Raw genomic sequence first — 23,681 nt, forward strand, 5'->3', positions numbered from 1 at the left:
TGGCAAAAGAATGGGCTTGCAGCATGAAAACATCGACATACATTTTCAGTCGAGGCGCCGCCAGGAAACCAGAATACGCAATCCGTGGCCGCACCACGAAACGCGCACACAAACGCACGCACACACAGTCACACACACACACACGCACGCACTTATACAAAGGAGAAAGTCACAGCACTGCGAGGCCCCGCCCCTGGCCGCCCTGGCTGCCCCGGCCGCGGCAGGAGCAGGACGCCGCCTGTCATGTGGGGTCGGACCGTCTGCGGCTGTGGTGGTGGGTCTGCGCCGTGGCGGTGGCCGAGGTCTGGCTGGCGGCGTGGTGCCGAGCCGAGTGCCGCCGGCCCTGGTGGTGCAGGCCGTGGTGGTGGTGGTGGTGCAGCGGCTGGTGGTGCTTGGAGATGATGCCGAGGGTGCGCGCCACCTGCGACAGCCGCGCCAGCACCTCCTCCTGCACCAGCGAGAAGGCCGTGGCGATGAGCACCAGCCCCAGCAGCAGGTACGCCACGCACGCCGACACCTGCGGGCAAGGCAAACCAGGTTCGACAACCATTCACGACGACGGAATTCCGAACTGACTGGGCAGAGACGCACCTGCAGCTGGCCGCCCTGCGACTCGGCGCTCTTGAGCGACTTGCCGGGCACCAGGTCGCCGAAGCCGATGGTGGAGAGTGTGACGAAGCAGAAGTAGGCGCCGTCCAGAAAGCTCCACTCCTCCCAGGCGGCGAACACGGCGGCGCCGAGGCAGATGTAGGCCGCCAGCCCCGTCAGCACCAGGTAGATGGGCACGCGCGGCGGCGGTGGCGGCGACGCGTCGCCCAGGCCCAGGCCACCCAGGCCCAGGTCGGACGGGTCGGCGGCGGGGGGCGGCAGGGTCGGTGGCGGCGGGATGACGTAGCGACGCGGCGGCGGCGGCGGCACGCGCTTCACCGGCGTGGACTGCGCCATGGCGCCCGGGTCCACCCCAGTCATACCCGAGGCCGAGTTGGAGCGGCACAGCAGCGGCACGCGGGACGGCGTGGAGTGCGGCCCGCAGCTGCAAAGGAACAAGGGTCTGGCGTTAGACTGGGCGAACAAAATGAAATGATAAGTCGGGAGTCGAACTCCGGAATCGAGGGTCTGGCGCAGATGCCTCTGCATCGTTGTCGGTCTCGGCCTCGGCCTCGGCCCGCGCGGCATTTCAGACATTTCAAGCATTCCCGATAGCCGGGAAGCAAACAAAAGAGACACAACGACGCTTACCCCGCCCACCACGCATCCCTCTATGGTCTGCCTTATTTGCCATGGCGGCTGAAAACCGAAACCAAAATAAGAATACTGCGAGGGCGGGGCGCCTTCCGCCTTCGGCCTGGCCGTCGGCACTCGGCCCCGCTGCCTCGCTTCGCTTCGGCGTGCTTCCGCGTGCTTCGGCGTGCTTCGGCGTGCTTCCGCGTGCTTCCGCCTGGCTGCAGCCGGATGCCGGATTCCTCGCCGCCCACAACAAGTTCCCGATGCGGGCCGCCCGACCCACGCCCTCCGCCCGGCTACCCGACCCGGTCTGGCCAAGCGCCGCCAAGCCCCGCCAAGCGCCGCCAAGCGCCGCCAAGCGCCGCCAAGCGCCGCCAAGCGCCGCCAAGCGCCGCCAAGCGCCGCCAAGCGCCAACGCCAAGCGCCGCCAAGCGCCGCCAAGCGCCGCCAAGCGCCGCCAAGCGCCGCCAAGCGCCGCCAAGCGCCGCCAAGCGCCGCCAAGCGCCGCCAAGCGCCGCCAAGCGCCGCCAAGCGCCGCCAAGCGCCGCCAAGCGCCGCGGCCGGCGAGCGCCCTTACGGGCAGCGCCGGGCAGCGCGGAGGTGCGCTGGAACGCGGAGGCCGGCTGCGGTCAATTCCGGAGTCGTTTTCGTCGCTCTGTCTCCCTTGCACCCGTGAGCCTCATGACAGCGAGAGAGACAAAGTCAGTCTTCGGGAGGCGAAGCGTCGGGCGATGCCGTGGGGCCTGGCGGTAGAACGGGAGAGAAAACGACGCGCCCGCCGCCATCGCCGTGCCGCTGCTCGCCGTGCGCACAGCAGCACGGCTCTCGACACCACCATCGGCCTGGCAAATCTGCCGCCCGATTCGGTTCCGCCACCAGCCACGCAAAACACGCAAAACACGCAAAACGAGCGAAAGGCTCGGAGCGGAGCAGGCCCGGGACGGCCGGGACCCGTTGCCGAGGTGGGGGTGGCGTTACAACCCCCTACTCCTCACCTAACTGCGTCGCTGCGTCTCATTCTCCGGCTCCGGTGTCGTCTCTGGAGGGCAGTAGAGGGTTCGCAGCCCGCGCGGTCCATCCATTACTGCCTACAGCCACTTTGTTATTTTCTTTTCACGCTGTTACTGCGAAATAATAATTCCCCGGCCGGCGACTGGAGTATGGTGTAGTACCGCTCGCTCTTCTCGCCCCCCGCGGCGCGGTGGCCATGGCCCAGGCCGTGGCGGCGACGGAGGTGTGTAGCTTTAATGTCCTGCAGGCCTGCCGCGCCACAAAGTTTCTCTCCCCCTCCCTTGTCCCGCTACGACTGTGACTTTGTCTGAGGCAGCCCCAGCAGCAGGCGCGCGCGCCGCCCCCGGCCCTAGTCCTCGCGGCCCGCCCGCCCGGGGACAACGGGGACGTCGGGGACGGCGTCGAGCGGCCGTTCACCCGCCTTGGCGTTCCCAGGCGATAATGATGATGACCCAGGTGGCCATTAGTTCCCCGCGGCCCGATGTCTTTTTCCGCCGCGGCCGGGACTTGAACCCGCGGCCGTCGCCGACAGTGACGTCTCAACAACGGCCTCGCCATTAGGACGACTGCACCTCGGCGTGCCTGGCCCAGGGCCTGGCCGTGCCGCGGATTTTCTTTCCGGGGCGTCTTTTCCGAACGCCGCTAATGCTCGCTGAGCCTCGCCCCGACCTCGGCCTCGACAAGCATGCCTCCGCCATTAAACGCTTGCAGTAATTACGCCATCGCCTTTGCTCTCTTTGTTTTTCCCCCTTTTTTCGTTCATTCTCGAGTCTCTAGTTTGACAGCCCGCGACCCGGCGCCGCGCCCTGGGGAGGCTTCATCCCCGCCGCCGAGAAGCAGTCCTGGCAGCTGATCGCGACGTGCACCGCGACGGGCTGGCTCCGGGGAGAGAGATTGGACAGCCCCGCCGCGCATGCAGGCACCATGCACAGCGTGCTCATTCCGCACAGTCGCTCTGTCTCTCTCGCACCCATGCGGGCCTATGCGGGACACGCCCAGGGCGGCCCAGGCCGGCCCAGGGTGCGAGAGAGAGCGCAGCAGCGCGGCACTGTTCGGAATGCAGGCAGGCGTCGCGTCGGGAGGAAGCAGGCGGGAGATAAGCAGGTCGCACGGGGGCGAGAGGGTCTCCTTGTCACGCGTGTATCGCGATAAGCGGCGCGGTCACCCGCCTATTATATTGGTTGGCGCTGCGCTTGCCCCGCCGCCCCGCCTCCCAGCCCGCATGGGATATTAGTTGCCCCTGGAGACCCGCCGCCCCGCCGGCCTGGGCCCTGGGCCCCGGGCCCCACCCGGGCATCCAGCGCGGCGTGGCGGGGCGTGGCGGGTTCATGGCAGGGCGTGGCGGGGCGTGGCGGGGCGGGGCGTGGTGGGGCGTGGTGGGGCGTGGCGGGGCGTGGCGGGGCGTGGCGGGGCGTGGCGGGGCGTGGCGGGGCGTGGCGCGGCGTGGCGTGGCGGGGCGTGGCGGGGCATGGCGGGGCGTGGCGGGGCGTAGCGGGGCGTGGCGCGGCGTGGCGGGGCGTGCGCTGAATCTCAGCGGCCTCTACGTGAAGTGCGCCTCTTGGCGGCGACACGCCATGCGACACGCGCAAGCGGTGCCCCGCTCTGCCAGGCAACGGAAAGAGAGAGATTAAATTGGAGGATCGCGCCGAGGCGTGGAGCTGTCGCCCCCTCCTTGTCGCGCTGGCGGGTCGAGCTCGGTCGAGCTCGGTGCCGTGCTGCCCTGGCCGAGGCGGCCCTGGCGGCGGCGTGACTCGGCGGCCTCGCTTGACGCGGCGCGGCCCGCCCCTGGCCCGGGGGCGCCAAGTCCTTGGCGGGGTGGTCCGGCCCCCACAAGGCCCGGCCCGGCCCCCACCAGCACAGCCGCTGCAGCCCGCAGGCCGCTGTTGCTTTATACGTGCCACAGAAATAACGAAACGGTATGGGACAAGGGGGCTGGGCCAGACAGTAATGAAATTTCGGCTCGCTGGCTTTGAATCCGATATGAGAGACCTCGCCGCAACGGCAGCGCGCCAGCGCCACTCCCGGCCGAGAGAGCTGGCGGCGGCTCGGTGCGAGGCTCGGTGCGAGGCTCGGTGCGAGGCTCGGTGCGAGGCTCGGTGCGAGGCTCGGTGCGAGGCTCGGTGCGAGGCTCGGTGCGAGGCTCGGTGCGAGGCTCGGTGCGAGGCTCGGTGCGAGGCTCGGTGGCAGCAGCACGCCGCCGAGGCGCGCCGAGGGGATAGAGGCGCGTAAGGGGATGAGGAGGCGCCGGCCCAAAGAGCGGCACGGCGGAGCGCGAGGAAGGTCAGGGGAGGCGCCGCGCCGAGGACGAGGGTGAGGGCGAGGGTGAGGACGAGGACTGGGACGAGGACGAGGACGAGGACGAGGACGAGGTCGAGGTCGAGGACGAGGACGAGGGCGAGGGCGAGGACGAGGACGAGGACGAGGACGAGGACGAGGACGAGGACGAGGACGAGGACGAGGACGAGGGCGAGGACGAGGACGAGGGCGAGGACGAGGACGAGGACGAGGACGAGGACGAGGACGAGGACGAGGACGAGGACGAGGACGAGGACGAGGACGAGGACGAGGACGAGGACGAGGACGAGGACGAGGACGAGGGCGAGGGCGAGGCCGCGACGACGAGGCCGCCGCGGTCAGGAGGGCGAGGACGGAGGAGAGGACGAAGCCGTGGCCGCGCCATGCAGGCGCCACAAAGGACAAACCGAAGCGGAGGGCCTTGCCGGCCTTGCCGGCTGCATACCACTGCCAGCGCGCCAGTGTGCCAGCGCCAACCTCCCCCTTCTCGGCTTCCTCTGCGCGGCTGCGCGGCTCGCCCGAAAGGCCGCAACCCCCGCCAAGACAAACACAGTTATCTGGAAATACTACTGCCCCACTTATTGGCAGTAATGAAAACGTTTGGCCACCCTCCCTGCGTGCCCCTGGAGCAGCCCGGCCCGAAGCCCCAGCCGGGTTGGGGAAGCTCGCGAACAATAGCAGAGCGCGTGTACCTTCCGCCGTGGTTGTCGTCGTCGTCCTCGTTCTCCTCCTCCAGGGCGGCGAGGCCGGCGTCGTGCACGACGTCGTGGTGCTGCGCGTGGCACGCCACGGGGCAGCTGCCGGGGCAGGCCTGCGCGCACCCGGACGGGCAGCTCGGAGCGCAGCCGGGCACGCATCCAGGTGCGCACCCTGGCAGGCAGCCGGGGGGGTTGTTCTGAAGCTCTCGCAGCACGGCGACGGCGCCCGGCTCTTCGTGCATCACCTGGTACTCGACGCACTCCGTCAGCAGCCTGCAACAAGGCGGAAAGGTTCAGGTCGTGGCTCCGTCCCGGCCCTGCCCCGGCCCTGCCCCTCCAGGACGCTGGGAAAGGGGATACAAGTCGAATGGGTTGGTGTCCTGATGCCGGCAGCGTAACGAAGTTAGTTACTCTCAGTAAGCCTATTACGGCGGGAAGGCGGAGCGGGCGGACGCGCTGCCCCGCCGTACACACGAACGAAACGAAAGTCTGCAAACACTCAGCTGGCTGCCATGCCATCTCGTCTTGCCATCCCCGCGACGTCCCAGCGACGTCCCTGGCCCCAGGCCGTGCCGCGCCGTGCCGCGCCGTGCCGCCAACAGGCTCAGGGGCTGCGGGGTCGCCTGCTCCGCTGTCTCGGCCTCTGGGGGCACGACGGCACGACGGCACGACGTCGCAGTCTCCCCCCAAAACCCCGCGGCCCGTCTGTCCGACTGTCCGTCGTCCGTCAGGCGGCAGCGACGCCGCGGAGTGGGCGTCCTTGAGCTCCGGGCTGTCAGCCTCTGGTTCCAGTCGCTCGCCTGTCACACAAACTCCATTTTCACGTTCCCATTCGATCATGTTTAATCACTAATAAATAATTCAACCCGTGCGGTGAGACAGCGTAGTGACTCTACTTACACGCCATGCTCTGACAGCCTAAACAAACACAACCACCGCGCCGCAGAAGACCAACAACGTCCACATCGTGGTCGTGCCGTAGTGCCAATGAGAGCTCCGTCTGCGGCCGTGCGTGCGTTAGGCGGCAAACGCGGTGCACGTATCTCTCTCTCTCTCTCTCTCTCTCTCTCTCTCTCTCTCTCTCTCTCTCTCTCTCTCTCCCTCCCTCCCATCCTCCCACCCTCTCCCCGCTGGGGGTGGGAGGTGCACCTCCGCCGCGTGTGTTTGCGCTGCTCTCCACCGTTGGCGGGTGGAAGACTAGAAGGTGGAGGCGGCCAAGAACAAAAGGACGCCCCGTTATTAACGGCGAGGGTCGCGGTGGCGGCGCGGTGGCGGCGCGGTGGCGGCGCGGTGGTCGACGGCGTCCTCGCGATTAGTGCGCCGAGGCCGCTCGCCGCTGCGCACCTTGGCGGCCGGCTGGCTTTGCCGCCGCACCGCGCCGCACCGCGCCGAACAATGCCGCCAGAAGAGAAACTTGCGCAATGACAAGGCCGTGACCAAGTCGGCGAGCTCCTCCAGGAACACCAACGCCGCCTACTTGGCCGCGGCGCGCACCGCGCACCGCCTTTTCGCTTTCCGGGGAGTTTGCCACCCCGTTCCGCGGGCAGGCTGGCTCCGACGACGTCGCGCTGTCTCTGTCGCACGCGTCGCACGCATGCGGCGTCCCAGAGGGGTGCGAGAGAGACAGAGCGAGCGAACGGCTCCTTGGATCCGCGGGTGGCTGGCGCCGCTAGCGGTGTGCTCGCTGCTCCGCGCTCCGCGCCGCGCCAATCCTTTCAACACACGCCAAGTGCTTCTTTAGCGGAGTTGGCGGGATAGCGCGCTTCGCCCCTTCACCGCGCTGCAGCTTTGGCTCGGCGTGGCGCGAGGGGCGCGAGGCGGGGCCGGGCGAGGCGGGGCCGGGCGAGGCGGGGCCGGGCGAGGCGGGGCCGGGCGAGGCGGCCGGGCGAGGCGGGGCCGGGCGAGGCGGGGCCGGGCGAGGCGGGGCCGGGCGAGGCGGGGCCGGGCGAGGCGGGGGGCCGGGCGAGGCGGGGCCGGGCGAGGCGGGCCGGCGGCGGGCGCCGGCGAGGCGGGGCCGGGCGAGGCGGGGCCGGGCGAGGCGGGCCGCGGGCGGGCGGGCGAGGCGGGGCCGGGCGAGGCGGGGCCGGGCGAGGCGGGGCCGGGCGAGGCGGGGCCGGGCGAGGCCCATCCCAGCGTTTCAAACCAAAGATCCCCGCCATTGCGAATCCCACATGTGGCGCGGCGCCGCCCAGATCCCTCCTGGAAGACCGGCAGGGAGATCAAGAGGCACTCGCCCCGGGGATCGACATGACGGCTTGTCAGACAGGGCCTCGTTGGCCACGGCCAGTGCAATAGAGCACCCTTCCCCCACCCGGCCAACCCTCTATTTGCATTCGATACGTTTTGCATACCCACCAGGACCATTATAATTTCCCCCATCCCCTTACCTCCGTTTGACGGGGTGCCCCCCTCCCCTCGGCCCCCTGCCGGCCCGCATTACGGAGGCAGGTCGCGCTGACCACTCAGCTCAGCTGCTTTTCATCCGTCATGGCCACGACCGGCACGGAGGGCGCCTCGGTGTCCTTTACCACGTCGTGGGGGCGCGGGGCAGCCAGGGCAGCCAGGGCAGCGAGGGGCGCCGGCTGGGCCTCGCGGGAGAGGTACTGTGTGACTAATTGCAACAGAGTGAGTGATGCGGTGGGGGAGGTGAGCGCGGTGCTCGTCCGTGCCGCCGCCATGTTGGTGGAGGAGGTCGTGGCGGCGGTGGCGGTGGTAAATTATGGGAGGCGGTGGTATTTCCTGGTGACGCCGGCGGTAATGGTGATGGTTGGCCGCGGGGGGAAGGCAATGTTCTGGTGACGGTGAAGGAGCCCTGAAACGCGGCGGCCCCGCAACCTCACCGCCGCTTCACTCTGCAGCCCCCGCCGCCGGCCCGGCCCCCGTTGGGGCGGCCTAACTCTCGGAAAAAGCAAAAGCCGAGAAAAACAAACAACATATGAGGGTCACTTGTTTAGGACGGTATGCACTCCCGGGCAGCGCAAAAACGAGAGCGCTCCTCTGGCCGCGTTGGCCGCGCGGCAGGGGCTCTCCATCACGTGGGCATGTCGGCCGTGTCGGCACCCTCACTCCAGTCACTCCAGTCACTCCGGCCCGCGGTGAAAAATTGGCGGCAGGAGCGATGTGCAAAGGACACACGCCGACGCGTGTAGGGCGCGGCGCGACGCGACATGGAGGCTGCCTAGCGGAGCGGGGCCGCGGGCCACCGGGGCCACCGAAGCCGGCCCGGCACGGCCTCGCCGCTGTGGGGTTGGCAGTGACTCTGTGATTCGGAACTTCAAGCACCCTGCTTGGCCAGCCGCACTCCACAGTCGTTGGCAGGCGAGAGCGTAGAGGCATTGGTTGGTTGTTCGAGTCCCGCCGTTTCTTTGCTCTTTTCTGCGCGCTAACAGGGCGAAGCGATCAAGCCTGGCTTCATAAACGCCGCCTTACCGATCGGTCTCCATGAGCCGCGGTGCCTGAAAGCGTAGGGGCATTGGTATCCCAATCCTGTGAACCGGGGATCGATGCCCACTGGATTCACAATTTTCGGACCATCCGACTTCGCAATGATGCGTCGACGGGCGCTTCCCTCGCGGTGCTGACTCCGCTCACTCCATTAGGTTATTATATACAACCTCTCGGCGATTGGCCATTGGACACCGACAGCTCCGTGAACGTGTCCTCATCGGCTGGCGGGGGGAGCGCCGGTCTAGCCCTTAATGGTAATGGTAATGGCGGGTAGGCAACATCTCCGCCACGCCGCGCACCCGAGTCGGCGCGGTGCCTACCCGCCAGGCGCTCCATTGCGTCCGGGAAGTCGCCTCCCTTGTCAGTGCCCGCACACACGCGAGCACGGCGTGAGGCGCGGCGCGCAGCGTGCAGCCGCGTGCAGCATTGGGCCTTACTTGTGCACGTCGGGCGTGAGGTGCGCCGGGTGTTTGGGCTGCAGCCGCGTCACCACCTGCCCGCCTCGGTTGTTGGCCGTCTTCACGACGGTGTTGTGGAGCTCCTGCTCGCGCTCCCGGTCCCGGAACGGCTGGGACCAGTCCAGGGGCACGCCGCCCGCGCCGCCGGCGCTGCTGTAGTACCTGCAACAAGGCACAGCTGTTGAAGTCGTGAGGGTCGGCGACGTCGACGCAGAAGCCGAGCGCATGGAGTGCACGCGGCTGAGTAAGCGAGTCATCAAACCATCGGATCCGGGACAGAGTAATTCAAATCCCGCTGCAGAGTCTCGTCAGACGCGAGTCTTGTCTTCCACGAAAACGCGCTGGAGTGCACCGCGCAGTGCGACTCACGTCTCCGTGTGCCGCGCTCCGCAGTCCACCCCGTGCTCAATGACGGTCCCTGGGGCTACTGCGGCCACGGCACGAGAGTCCCGCGGCGTAAACACTTGAACCAATCTCCGACCGCAGCCCCTCCCCCGCCTCCCACCTTTTCCAGTGGGGCGACGGCCACTTCTCCCTCGCTAGTGCCCGCCCCGCCCTCGCCCCGCCCTCGCCCCGCCCTCGCCCCGCCGGCCGGCACGGCTGCCAGATGGTGTGTGAGGTGGTCCGCGAGTGTGTGCGCACGCCGCCACGCCGCCACGCCGCCGGGCCTCGGCCTCGTCAGCGCGCTGACGGCGTTGCGACGGCCCGACATTGGCCAGGCACTGCCGAGACCGCCGCGCAGCCTCATTCCGACGGGGCGGCGACGGAGTGGCGGAGTGGCCGACGTACGCGGGGCCGCGGCCTGAGCCACTGCCTCAGGCACCGGGCTTGAGCAGTGCTTCGTCGCTCTATCTCTCTCACACTCATGCGCACCCCGCACGGGTGCGAGAGAGACAGAGCGACCGATCCAGTCGTTCTGAATGAGCCTACAGGGTAGGCGAGGTTCTCGAGGACCGCCCGGTCGAAATGGAGCGGACGGCGCGGCACCGCAAACGGACGCCGAAGACGTCAGCGGTAAAGGGGATGGAGTGGGAAGGGAGGGGGCGGGCCTCAAACAACTTCCGATCAGGACCAGTCCACAGAAAATATTTGCTTTCCGCGAGTTGGGCCGGGTCAGGACCCCGGACGGGCAGGCCGGCGGGGCCGGCGCGGGGCCGGCGGGCTGCAGCGTCGTCGACGGCGACGGCCAGGCGCGGCGCGGCGCGGCGCGGGCAGCCAGCAACCCACAGCGAGCGACCCAAACACAAAAGGAGAGAGACGGCAAAGGTAATTAAAGGGTCCGGCAGGGCGGGCCGGTGCCAGCCGTCGGCAGCCCGCCGTCACGGGGACCTTCAAGTTTCTTCATGCGGCCCGAGCGCGGACGCGAGCGAGGACGCGAGCGAGGACGCGAGTCCTGTCCCCTCAGGGCAGGAGTTGAGTCGGAAACGGACAAATGATGAATGACCCCGACGGGTGCGTTTTTGTTCTTTTTGCGGAGGGACGGGGCTCGTGGGAAACGACCCCCGCGGCCTTGGCGCGGCTCGGCCGGAGACGTCCGCATGCATGCACTGCCCGCGCAAAGAGTGTCCGGCATTACAACGACGAGCGATTCGCAGCGCGGTGAGCGCGGCCCGCCCCTCCGACGTCCGCATGCATGCACTGCCCGCGCAAAGAGTGTCCGGCATTACAACGACGAGCGATTCGCAGCGCGGTGAGCGCGGCCCGCCCCTCCGACGTCGCCCTCACGCACACAGACACAGGCACACACACAGACACACACACACACAGGGGACGCGCGCTCCAGGCAGAAACATGCGCTGCTTTCAAGGCACTTCGCCTGGAAACACGTGTGTGTGTACGAGGCGACATGACCCACGCGAGCGAGGAGGGGCCAGCACAGCCAGCACACCGGGCACGCCGCTTTGTGGGTTAGTGGGTGAACTCTCGCCGCGACTCTCGCCGCCAGCGGTGCAAACGGGCCGACGAAAAAACAAAAGTATCGCCTTCGGACGGGTTCGAACTTGCAACTGGCCGGCACGAAACTCACCCGAAACTGCCCGCGGCCGCGCAGCCCGGCCCGCAGGCGAGCGTTCCGCAGGCGTTGTTGGCGGCGGCGCGGTGCGGCGGCGCGGCGGCGGCCGGGCAGGCGATGGAGCCAGGCGGGCCCAGTGACACGCTGCCGTCGCCGAAGCCGTTGTAGCCCACCCGCTGCGGCTCCTGCTGTAGCTGCTGCTTCTGGCCGTGGCCGTCGCCGTGGACGTCGCCGTGGCCGTCGCGGCACGGCCGGCAGCAGGCGTGGCTGTACGCGAACTGGAAGGTGTCCGCCAAGAAGGAGCCCAGGTTGGACAGGCACAGCAGCATCAGCGGCACGCCCACCAGCGCGTACAGCATCGTGACCACCTTGCCCTCCGGGGTGCGCGGTGCCAAGTTCCCGTACCCTGAAAAGCAGAAATGACATTGAAATCACGCAGTCAAAGGTCCTATCCTCGGCGCCGCTCGGACCGCAAAACCGAAACGGAGTGATTATTTTCGCGCCAAACATTCTGCGAGCGGGCAGCGCCGCGCGGTACGTCCTGCCTGACTTCCATCGTCGCCGTCGTCTTTACCTTCCCCGCGAAAATCACATCAGCGAAGCAAATCCCCGCGCCACTGCCTTCTTCCGATCGCGGCGTCGCGGCGCCCCCCCCCCTCCATTTTCTTGCTCTTTCTTTCCTCCCGGTTTTCCTTTTCTTTCCATTCGGCGCTCTGCATCGGCATCGTTACTCGCACAAATACTGCGACACTTCTTGTGCGCCAGCACTGTGTTCAGCCGTCAGTCTGAGGGCCAACCTGTGTCTGTCTGTCTGTCTGTCTGTCTGTCTGTCTGTCTGTCTGTCTGTCTGTCTGTCTGTCTGTCCGTCTGTCTGTCTGTCTGTCAGTCGGCGTGCTAGTGCGGCGTGTGTGTGCGTGCCCCAGTGCGAAACTCTTTGCCGCTATCAGGGTGCGACATCGTCCCACTTGCCTGGCTGTGCCGGCGGGGCACGTGAATGAGGCCCACCACGCTGAGGGCGCACAAAACTAGCGGCCTGTCGGCCTATCGCGCCCCACACGTCATCCCGCTGTGCAGAGCCACACCGTGGTGCAGCCAACGGGAGTACATCGTTTGTACGAGTGTGTCAGAAATAAAATCGACACGATGAAGAAAATTTCAGCGAAAGAGGGCACCCCGGCTGGGTGAGGCAACGAGTTTGATCCGCACAGGAAAAATAAAAACATTAAAAATTTACGGAAGTGCGGAGAGTTGATCTCACGATCCATATTCCAGTGGAGGAGCGGTTGTGGTGGTGATTGTGATGGTGGTCTTGCTTCCCTCCTCCCTGTAGTGTGTCCGGCTGGGCCGAGCTCGGGGCCGAGGCTGGGACCGACTCGGCACGGAACGATCATCAGGGGCGGCCAGTGACACGGCAGCCCGGCAGCCCGGCCCCACCAAGTCCTAACTAACGGAGCCCAGCCCGCCTCCCTGCCCGCCTCCCTGCCCGCCTCCCTGCCCGCCTCCCTGCCCGCCTCCCTGCCCGCCTCCCTGCCCGCCTCCCTGCCCGCCTCCCTGCCCGCCTCCCTGCCCGCCTCCCTGCCCGCCTCCCTGCCCGCCTCCCTGCCCGCCTCCCTGCCCGCCTCCGCGCCGCTATCCGTTTCCAGAGGCGTCCGTACGTCACTGTTTGCACTGTTCGAAGCCTTCGGGGAGGGGGCGGCCAAGAGCGGCCAAGAAGCAAGGGGAAGCGGCAGACGAACTCGACGAGGAAGGCGGGGCTGGCGGGGTGCTCGGAGGGGCGGTGTGCGCCACAGTGCACGCGTTCCGCGGTGCGGCTGAGTCCGCGGCCGTGTGCGGCTGCCCCGGCTGCCCCGGCTGCCCGGCTGCCCCGGCTGCCCCGGCTGCCCCGGCTGCCCCGGCTGCCCCGCCTGCCCCGCCTGCCCCGGCTGCCCCGGCTGCCCCGGCTGCCCCGGCTGCCCCGCCTGCCCCGCTGCCCCGGCTGCCCCGGCTGCCCCGGCTGCCCCGCCTGCCCCGGCTGCCCCGGCTGCCCCGCCTGCCCCGGCTGCCCCGGCTGCCCCGCCTGCCCCGGCTGCCCCGCCTGCCCCGCTGCCCCGGCTGCCCCGGCTGCCCCGGCTGCCCCGCCTGCCCCGGCTGCCCCGCCTGCCCCGGCTGCCCCGCCTGCCCCGCCTGCCCCGGCTGCCCCGGCTGCCCCGCCTGCCCCGCCTGCCCCGGCTGCCCCGGCTGCCCCGGCTGCCCCGGCTGACGGAGATTGAAGGCGCCCGTAAGTTACCGACGGCGTGCATCACACCGGCCCGAGCATCGGCCGCCTGCTCGATCGCAACGCACGGCAACGTACGGCAACGCACGGCAACGTACCGATGGTGGTGATGACGGTGACGGAGTAGAGCAGCGCGCCGCTGAAGGACCACTGCCGGTCCTGGTCCTGCGGGTCCTTGCCGTCGTAGCCCTCCACCTTGGTGGCCTCCACGACGCGCGTCTCGAAGCGGCGCAGCTGCTCCTGCGCCTGCTGCGTCCAGTTCTCCTGGTACAGCACGTTGAACCTCTCTGCAACACACGAGACCAAGGGCGATGTCAGCGACTTGCGTTAACCATTTCGTTCCGATTTCGATGCGAGAATCGCCTGTCGTGAAAAAAGGGCAACTAACAGAACTCATCATGGCGCGTCGCCGTGTCCGTCAGTCTAGAGAGGCTCGACGGCAGAGGCCGACGCGGAGGCGCGCGCAGGCTGTCTGGCCTCCAGTATTCCGAATCTCTTCTCCAGCAGCGACGAACGCGGCAACGCGGCTCAGCCCCTCCGAGAGCACACAGCCGACTTCCTCTTTGATCCGTTTCCTAAATGTGATTAGGACCAAATCCGCCTTCCCCCGCCGGCCCCGCCCCGCCGCCCCGTCTGCGCTGGCACCGCTGGCGGCTCGGCTCCACTCAGTGCAGACGGGACGGGGAGGCTAAAGACTGACTACTCAAGTGGCCGTCGCGTCGCGTCGATCTGACTGGGACGGGGAAGGCAGGCCAGGGCAGGCACCCTTCGCCAGGCAGCCCGGCGTGGGCACTGCTTAGTCCGGGGCAACGGACGCACCGTCAAATGAAATGCGGCGTCAAGTGCAAGTGGGAACGCGATAGAGAGGAGTGAGCGGGGACGCGGCAATCGGAAGCATCCTGACCTCGGCCGCTGCGACGCGGGACGACCTTCCTTTCTCTCTCTCGCATCATGCAGGCAGCTTCCGAGCCCCCTTCGCGGGGCACTAGAGGGCGCCGCCTTCTCCACGACAACTCTTCGCCCACTTCCGCCGCCCGACCACCAGGCCGCAAGCAGCAAGCCTGCGCAAAACTTGGCGCGCGCACTTCTTTTGTAAGTCGCCGTAAGTCTTGTTTTGCATTAGGAGCGTCGCGACTGCCGTGCCTCTTCCACTCCATGCACGGCGTGGCGCAGCACCGCGCAGCGCGTACCGCGAAGGGAGGGGAGGGGCACTTCGCCTCCGAAGGAGGGCAAAAGCACACATCGGCTGCTCATCACGCCAACGGCCTCGGTCGCCTGCACTGTCAAAATTTGTTGTCACTTTATAACAACGTGGATGATAATGTTTTCATCACTTTCGATGCCAATCTCATCACGACTGATGACAGTTCCATCAAAGCTCCTATACTTATTACATGGGCGGGACAACAATGTCATCTGCTTGGATGGCATTGTTGTAAGGAAAATTGCCCTTGGTCATCAAGTGACGACTCAAATTTTCACAGTCCGGTGGGCGCTTCGCGAAGCGTTCACGAAGTGAGAGCCGGGAGGAAAGCGAGCGGGCCCAGCCAGTTTGCGGGGACCGCACGTAACCTTGTCGGGGACGGGGGCTGCGGGGGCTGCGGGGGCTGCGGGCTGAGGTCGCGTCGCGCCGTGGAGGAAGTGGCGGGGGAAGCGGTGGCGGCCGCGCGGCGAGGCAGCGCCGGTGTTGGGTCGGGGGAAGGCGGGGGAGGGGGGGGGGGGGCGCCAGCACCAGAGTCCTCACCGTCCTCACCCCGACGCCGCGGGAGCTGATGTTTCCACTCCGTGAAGGCCCCCGCGACCCCCGGCTGACCTTCCGCGCGCCCTGCCCCGTCATCCTCGCCACTCGGCACGCCCTGCGCCGCCCCGCGCCCCGCGCCCCGCCGCCAAGGACGCCGTCAAGGGCCAGCCCCTGGGCCAGCCCCCCGCCGTGGAGGCAAATCATCCCGACTCGGTCGACCGCTCCACTCGCCCGCCAGCCGAGCCTGGCAAGGTGGAGCTGATGCTGAACTTGGCTTTCTACGATGTCGGTTTGACGAAGACTGTTGCCACACGACTGCACCGCCACGGCGCGGCGCTTCGTCCATAATGAGGCGACCGGACGTCCGCAGCCCCGCCCCGCCAGTGCAGCGGAAGCAAGGCGGAAGGCACCGATTGGACAAGCCCGCCGGACTCGCTGCAATCATTCGGCTCGTTCGGCGCGCTGATCCAAACGGCAGCACGTTCGCGGTGCACCGCTACACCGCAAAACAGTACACTGCATAACAGGTACACCGCTACACTGCCACACTGGCACACTGGCGCGACGGAACGGCGTGGGCACGCCTTGCCCCCGCGCTTGGCTGTGCCGGCCGGAGGGGGGGGGGGGGGGGTGCGAATGGGTGTGCGGTCTACGTGACGGATAGGGCGGGGCAGCCTGGCAGCCACACGCACGTCCTGGCGCGCCATGGCGGGGGCCAGATACGTCGGTTGTTGAGTTGTCGTGTTTTCCTGTTGTTGCTTTATTTTAGTATTTTATTTTTTTCCGCCGGTACAGTGTAAAGCGCAGCCAGGCCTTTGTTCGGCTGCCGCGCGGGCTGCTACATTATCAATCCGTAAGCACGCCTCGCGTCACCCTGCCCCTGCCGCCGCGCCCCGGCCCGACAGGCTGACGGGGACGAGGAACAAGAAGGCGGACTGCGGCAAACGGCGCGACAAAACTCCCCGGCCCATCGGGGCCGCGAATTCGCGCCGTGTTCCCTGCACTGCAAGCCGACCCCACAGTGGGCCCACACCGCCCTCGGCCCGAGTCGGCGCCAACCATTAATTTCAATTACCCTTCAAACCATGGCGCTTGCCGCTCCCCGCAAGCGCGCCGAGGGAGCGCGCCGGGCGGCCCCAAAAAATAAATAAAAAATCTCATTCAACGAACGTTAATGAAAGCAGATGATACTCGTTTGGTTTTCTTCTACGGGGTAGTATGGGCTCATTCCACGCTGTAGTATGGGCTCATTCCGTCAGCTTCCTGGGCGCCATCGCTTATGCCATTTCTTGCCTTAGAGGTGGCTCCGAAGTCGGTACGAGGTGACGAGCTGTGCCCCGCACACAAGCCGAGCCGAAGCCCGCCTGAGTCCTTGCCGCGCGAGGTCCGCGGGCGCCCGCGGGGCTGAGCCTAGCCGGGCGGCATTGTTGAATTCCGCGCAGGCTGCGCCGCGGCCACAGCCAGCCAGACAGACTCACCATCCCGCCCCGGCAGCCCGCCCCTACTATATTGTTAGGATACGCACTTCGTTTCTGGACTCTAGAGTAAAAGCTAGCTGACACCTTTGTGTCTCGTAGTATTAGGTGTATATTTTAAAGCAAAGATAGCAAAGGTATCATCTGCTAAAAATAAACAGGGCGCCGGAAAAGAGGGGAGCATCTTGTGTCGCGACCCCCCTCTCTTGTCACCTCCCCGCGCGTCCCCGCGCGTCCCCGCGGTAGTCGATTGCCCCTCCATGCCCCTCATGCATAAATTGACTGTTTGGGCGCGCGTCCGCCGCGTCCCGCCCCGCCGCCCCTTTCCCGCTTGCTTCGCTGTTGGCGGCGCATCCCCTTTGTCGGTCGGTTTGCGTATTCGCTTCTTCGCGCTACACGGATTCCTCCTATCTTTTCCCACACTCTTCCAAAAGGCCCCTCTCACGATCGCCCATACACCCTAAGGAAACCCATGCCACCCGTTCCGGACCCCACCCCGCGGCTCCTGCAAACCAGAACCTTTTGGAACCCTCCACCGGCCTCACGCCCCATCCATTGAAACCCTCCACCACCCCAACCCTCCACCCGCCTCCACCCCATCCCTTCACCACTTTCTAAACCTCCCCCTCGGACTCCCCGAGCACCCCGCCCCCTTTTCTCCGCCCCTTGTAACAGCGAGCAGAACTAGCGGTGCCGCACCCCGACAAATGAAACAGGGCTGTCGCTTTCACTGGTGGCAAACAAAGGCAAGACTGCTGGAGCAGATAACTACGTTTCGTTCGGAAACAATTCAACAGCTTAACTCTGCCCGTCGCCGCCGCGCCGCCTACACCGGCTGGCTATCCGTGTGCGGCCCAGCCGGGGCCAGCCGGGCCCAGCCAGCTCTGTCGAAGCCAGCCAGGGCAGCCAGGGTCCGCACGTCCGCGCGCGTGTGTTTGTATGGATATATATTTATCTCTCAGTTGCAGCTGCTCGTCCGCCTCCCCCGCCGCCCCGCCGCCCCCCGCCCCGCCGCCCCCGCCGCCCCCGCCGCCCGCCGCCGCCCCGCCGCCCGCCGCCCCGCCCCCGCCGCCCCGCCGCCCCACCGCCCCACCGCCCCGCCGCCCCGCCGCCCCCAGCACGTTGTGGTCAGCTGGGTGCATCAGTCCGGGCTGCTGCACCTCGCCACGCTGCAGCTACTGGATATCTCCCCGGGACACCTCCACGCCGTCGACATACTCGGCGTCCTCGGCGTCCTCGGCGTCCTCGGCCTGGCCATGGGCCTGGCAGTGGCGCGGCGGGGTCACCCAGATAGCCAATTTACTCGCACAGAGCCCGTCAGTCAGGGCTGAGATGGCTCAGCTCTGTCCGTCTCTCTCGCACCCTGCCGCCTCACCCCGGCGTGCGAGAGAGAGGGAGCACCGTCCGGAGTCATCCTGCCGTCGAGGGCGTCGAGGGCGTCGAGCCTTCGCCCTTCCAGACAGGCCATTCAGCCTGGAAATTGGAGAGCGAGCTTTGAGTGCATTATCGACACAGTGTAGTGGCGTGGTGTGGGTGGCGTAGCAGGCGTCGCACAATGCAGTCCACGTCGCGCGACGCGCAGCGCGCACGTCAAGACCAGGCCATCCGGCCCGGCCGCCGCGGCCAATCATTTATTTAGCCGCCACTGGCGCCACTGGCGGCACAAACTGAAATCCGAGTCCGAGCCCATCACGGCGATTGGGGTCGTCGCGGACAGCCAAGCTGCGGTCCCGAAACAGGTTGGCATTTCTTGTCATCCAATCAGGGCGCGCCAGTGTGAGTGCAAGCGTGTGTGTGTGTGTGTGTGTGTGTGTGTGTGAGAGAGAGAGAGAGAGAGAGAGAGAGAGAGAGAGAGAGAGAGAGAGAGAGAGAGAGAGAGAGAGAGCGAGAGAGAGAGAGCGAGAGAGAGAGAGAGAGAGAGAGAGAGAGAGAGAGAGGAGAGAGAGAGAGCGAGAGAGAGAGAGTGAGTGAGTGTATGTGTCTCTGCCAGGATGGAAGCGCGGTGTTTGGCTTCGGTGGAGCGCAACAGCCACACCGGCTGGCTGGGGCTGGCTGGGGCTGGCTGGGTCTGGCTGGCCGGCGGCGAGGTGCCAACTAGTCGGTGGGCTACACTCAAAATAGTGGCGGAAACTGGCATTTCGTGATTACAACATGCCACTTTGCACACGTGTTCCTTGGGCCATTCCAAGCATTTTGACCCGCAGCACCATCGATTTGCTTCGTGTGGGGGGGAGATACCCCCTTTTGAACAAATTTAACACTTTTTCGAACACACCGCCAAGTTTGAGGCGAAATTGTCTCGCGACACGTTGTTTCAATGCAGCTTGACGCGAGGAATCGATTGGTGCGTCCCGTTTTACTCTAAGTAGAACGGTTTGGTCACAAATGTTCAATTTGTGTTAAAGTTGAACACTTACGCCCTTGCCTAAAACTGGGCCGTAAATGGACGTTCGACACATCATTTCGATGGGAAATGATCCAGAGAAGCCTGTTCTGATGATAGAAAACTTGAAAATCGACTCTTTTAGTTATTTTTAACAGTATATAGCATTTTTCAATATGGGTGAAGCGGGTTGCCTACCTATCTTTTCTATCCTTCTTTGGGCGATCACAGCCACTGATATGGGGTGGCTAATCGCACTCCCTCTAGCGAATAGTGATCTTTGGACCCTCCCGTAACACGCACAGAATGGGGTATACGATTATCTCACCTATTTTGGAAGCAGTAGCAGCCTAAAGTTGGCGAAATCATCAACAAATGACTTAACCTTGATAAATGGACTAACTTTGGGCGACTTCTACCAGTGATCTGAGCTGGTATAACAAGTCTCCCTCAAGCGGTTAGTGACCTTTGTACCCACCTTAAATGAGCACAGAAAAGGGTATATGGTTATCTGACTTAGTTTACAAGCAGTGGTGAATCAAAGTTGACAAAAAACGTCAACAAATCACGAAGACGTCTCATGTAGACTGACTTTGGCTGGTTGCTACCGTTCATTGAACGGTATTTAACGCACTCCCCCCTGTAAGGTTGTGACCTGTAGACCACTCTTAATAATGCTTTGTGTGGGGCAGACGATTATCTGCCTTAGTTTGGGAACACAGATGGCCGCAAAGATGCCAAAAATATCAAGAAATGACTTCACCTTGTGAAATGGGCCGACTTTGGGCGGCCACTGCCAGTAATCCAATATGGATAATCGTACTCCCTCGATCGGATTGTGGTCTTTGCACCCTCTTCAAATATTCCCAGGACGGCACCTATGATTAGACCACTTAGTTTAGAAGCAGTTGAGGCCTAACCGAACGGCAAGCGAGTTTAGTTTGCGGCGAGGCCCTTGCGGCCCTTGCGGCCCTTGCGGCCCTTGCGGCCATTGCCGGACCGCACGCCGCGCTCGTGCCGCCGTGCCGCTCGTGCGGACGGAGAAATGAGCAAAAGATGCGGCGCCGCTCGCCGACGCAGTGTAAACAGGACTCAAAGGCGGACGTCAACACACCGCAGGATGAAAAGGACTGAGCTGCCGGCCGGCCGGCGGGGTGGAGCGGAACGAAGGCCGGGAGCGCAGGGCGCGCAGGCAGGCTTGGCGGCAGCGAACGGACCACGCCACTCGTAGACTCGTAGACGGCGCGTCGCCGCCGCCCGAAGCACTCACAATACCGCGCACCCACGCACCGCGCCCAACTTGGAGCCAGGGCCGCAACTCTCGAAACACCCTCGGCGCCCTCGGCTTCCAAGAAGTACCTTTCAATCCGGGCAACTCGGTGCTCTGCAGGGCGCTGCAGGGCGTCCTCCAGCGCGCGCGACGTCCCCGCCAGGCCCGCCAGGCCCGCCAGGCACGTTTTGCCCGCGCTCCCACACCATTACCGAAACCGCACCTCCACACACTGAGGGCCGGTCACCTCACCCCTCGGCCCCTCGCGGAACGCACGGCACGCACACGCGGCACGCACACGCCAAATCGCGCTTCAGGCGCGAACAGCCCCCGTTAAGTCTAATCCCGCGTCCCCGCTTCCCCGCTCGCCTCGTGTTCTCCCTTTATTCTCCTCGCTCGTCTGTATTTTTTCACCACCCTCGACCACATTTTTTTCCAATTTTTTTCGCGCAGCCCAACTGATGACCCGGCGTGCCCGAAGCAATGGCACGGCAGGGACGCGCCCTTTGGGCCCTCCTTTCGCGGTCCTCCTGCCTGGCTGCCTGCCTGCCTGCCTGCCTGCCTGCCTGGCTGCCTGCCTGCCTGCCTGCCTGCCTGGCTGCCTGCCTGCCTGCCTGCCTGGCTGCCTGCCTGCCTGCCTGGCTGCCTGCCTGCCTGCCTGGCTGCCTGCCCGCCTGGCCTGCTGCCCGCCTGCCTGCGCTGCCTGCCTGCTGCTGCCTGGCTGCCTGCCTGCCTGCCTGCCTGCCTGCCTGGCCCGCCTGCCTGCTGCCTGCCTGCCTGCCTGGCCTGGCCCTGCCTGCCTGCCTGCCTGCCTGGCCTGCCTGCGCTGCCTGCCTGCCTGCCTGCCTGCCTGCGCTGCCTGCCTGCTGCTGCCTGCCCCTGCTGCTGCTGCCTGCCTGCCTGCCCTGCCTGCCTGCCTGCCTGCCTGCCTGCCTGCCTGCCTGCCCGCCTGCCTGGCTGCCTGCCTGCCTGCTGCCTGCCTGGCTGCCTGCCTGGCTGCCTGCCTGCCTGCCTGCTGCCTGCCTGCCTGCCTGCCTGCCTGCTGCCATGCCTGCCGCCTCCTGCCTGCCTGCCTGCCTGCCTGCTGCCTGGCTGCCTGCCTGCCTGCCTGCCTGCCTGCCCCGCGGGATCATCGTCGGCCCGTCCACGCCACGCGCGGCCACGCGCCTCACGGCCCATTAGCGCGAATTGGCAACCTCAAAGGCTGCACCGCACTGAGTGGCGAGCGGCGTGCCCCAAACAAAGACTGGCCGGCCACGCGGGCCGCGCAGCGCGCAGCAGTCCGAAGGTCGCTTCGACGCTGTCTCCCTCGCACCCACGCACGCCCCGCGAGCGCGACAGCGACGCGGCGACGAAACGGCCCGGAGCACGTGCAGCGCGTGGAAGTGCGGAACACCGGCTCAATGAATTGGTGCGGCAATTTGCCGCGCGCGCCGCGGGGCCGCCATCGCCACCAACTTTCCACGTGAAAGAGAATGCGAGGGCTCCCCAGAGGCCGACCAGCGCGGCGGCACGGCCCCACCCCGCCCGGCCCGCCACGCCGCCAGCGAGCGCGTTAACTTTGGCGCGCGCGTGGGGAATCCAGCGGATGTTAAGGTTCGGCCTTCCCCCTCCCCCCGAACGCCATGTTCAAGTACAGGCCAGGACGCCGTCAGCGGGCCACAGGGCGCCGCGCTGTGCCAGGCTGTGCCTAGGCTGTGCCGCCTCACGCCGACGGGGCAGCTGGTCTCGGACGGACGACGGGGAGACGTGACTTGAAAATATAATCCGCGTGGTTTCACTTTCGTTTCGTTGGGTCAACACTGACTTTTGCTTTTGCGGGTCAAGTTTTGAGCCGGCACTTTCTCCGGCTGGGCTGCTGCCGCTGCTGCAGGGGCGCCCGGTTTGCACAGCCAGCCCGTGGAGGCTCTCGGGGCCGCGGGCCGCACAGTGGGCCAGCAGGGGTCCGCCATGCCGGGCAGGCTGATTAGAAGCGAGGAGCGGCCCCGGCTTTTCCCTGTTGGCGCCGCTGAGGTAGGCGCTCGAGCAAACATGGTGCATCTGGTGGAAAACTGTTCCACCAGGGCAGGACGCCAATGGCACTTAAAGCAGACTGCGCACACGCCACACGAACTGGCAGAAAGCTCACTGGCCCCGCGACGTGCTCGCCCCAACAGCACCTCGACTCTACGCGCTCGGCCCCCTCCGCGAGGGGGCCGATAAATCGCCACCCGATAAATTGGCCCCCTCCACCCTCCTCATTTTCGAGAGCGGCGCTGCAGCGCGCAGCACGAGGGGGTATGCACTCGCGTAATAGTCGGTTCACTCTATGTGTAATAGCACGCGTAATAATACGCGTAATAGTCGCGTAATAGCCGAAATTGTCAAAATTTGATCAATTTTGGTGTGTTTTAGGCGGTTTTTAGCTAACTTCCGATTAATTTGTGGCGTAATAGAGCGTAATAGCGTAATAGTCGGTACACAGGTTCAGAGAGCGCATACCCCCTCGGCGCAGCATGATCCCACGCCGCTGTAAAAAACAATTGCGCGCTGCGTGCATCCGGTCCGCGCGGCAGCGAAGCCCGTTACGCGATGCCGTTGGCGCCGCGCTCATCTTTTCTAATTGGTCGTTGCGCAGGCCGACACTCGCTAGGCCTGCACCTTGCGTAAAGGCCAAATAAAAGTGCATCGTTTGAGGCCAAGGCGCAGCCGTTTGCAGGCCGAACTGGCGACAGATGGGCTGCCGGGGGGCCATCACGATGATGACCATGATCAAGGTGGGTGGTCCGGGTGCACAGGACATGGGCGGAAAAAATGCTTGGCCTCGCAAGGTTGAGACCCACCGGTCTATTCAGTACGCAAAGGTTAGGTTAGGCAAACTAAGAGGAAACGCTTTCAAAAATTTATTGCGTTTGCTTTCGTTGACCGGTGATATTGCTGTTGGCCGTCTCTGAGCAGCAATTTCACGCTGCTTAATCGGACACCGGGGGCTGGGCAGTGGGGCCGACGGGGCTGGGTGGCCGTGGCACCGCGCCCAGCTGCCCGCACATAAACAAAGGCATCGGCCGCCGCGCCCCGCCGCCCCTCGGCTCCTCGCGGCGGCCACTTCCTCGCCCTCCACACGCCAATAGCGAGGCCCACTTTAAAACTCGAATTACAGCGAAAGGATTAAACGGGTGGGAGAGACAGAGCAACAGGAGAGCGCACACTCTCATGGCCCCCACCCCCTCACACACGCACACACGTGTGCACGCCTTAAATTAAGAAAGCGCAATTTCCCTGCCACTGTGCGCGTCGTTTCCCGTTTCCCTCATCCATTCACGGCGGGGCGGGGTGTCGCGGCACTGCCAAACGGCCCAACGACTCCCGAACAGAAAACCAGGAAAACACGAGACCCGACAAGGTTTCGCGACTGGGCGTTGTGAGCGACGAAAG

General features: G+C 65.7%; 1 protein-coding gene across 1 annotated transcript in view; it reads right to left on the reverse strand.

Moving 5' to 3' along the window:
* Positions 1-241: 241 nt before the first annotated feature.
* The window catches only part of LOC117654413 (potassium channel subfamily K member 3-like), a 93,381-nt gene continuing 69,941 nt past the window's right edge, over positions 242-23,681 (reverse strand). Inside the window, exons 3-8 of the mRNA XM_034401028.1 lie at positions 13,497-13,685; positions 11,286-11,550; positions 9,113-9,295; positions 928-1,033; positions 592-774; positions 242-517 (exon numbers count right to left, since the gene is read on the reverse strand). Coding sequence (XP_034256919.1) covers positions 242-517; positions 592-774; positions 928-1,033; positions 9,113-9,295; positions 11,286-11,550; positions 13,497-13,685 — 1,202 coding nt within the window. The remainder of the gene's footprint in view (positions 518-591; positions 775-927; positions 1,034-9,112; positions 9,296-11,285; positions 11,551-13,496; positions 13,686-23,681) is intronic.

This window comes from Thrips palmi, unplaced genomic scaffold (genome assembly GCF_012932325.1).
Source record: "Thrips palmi isolate BJ-2018 unplaced genomic scaffold, TpBJ-2018v1 HiC_scaffold_10, whole genome shotgun sequence".
NCBI lineage: Eukaryota > Metazoa > Arthropoda > Insecta > Thysanoptera > Thripidae > Thrips > Thrips palmi.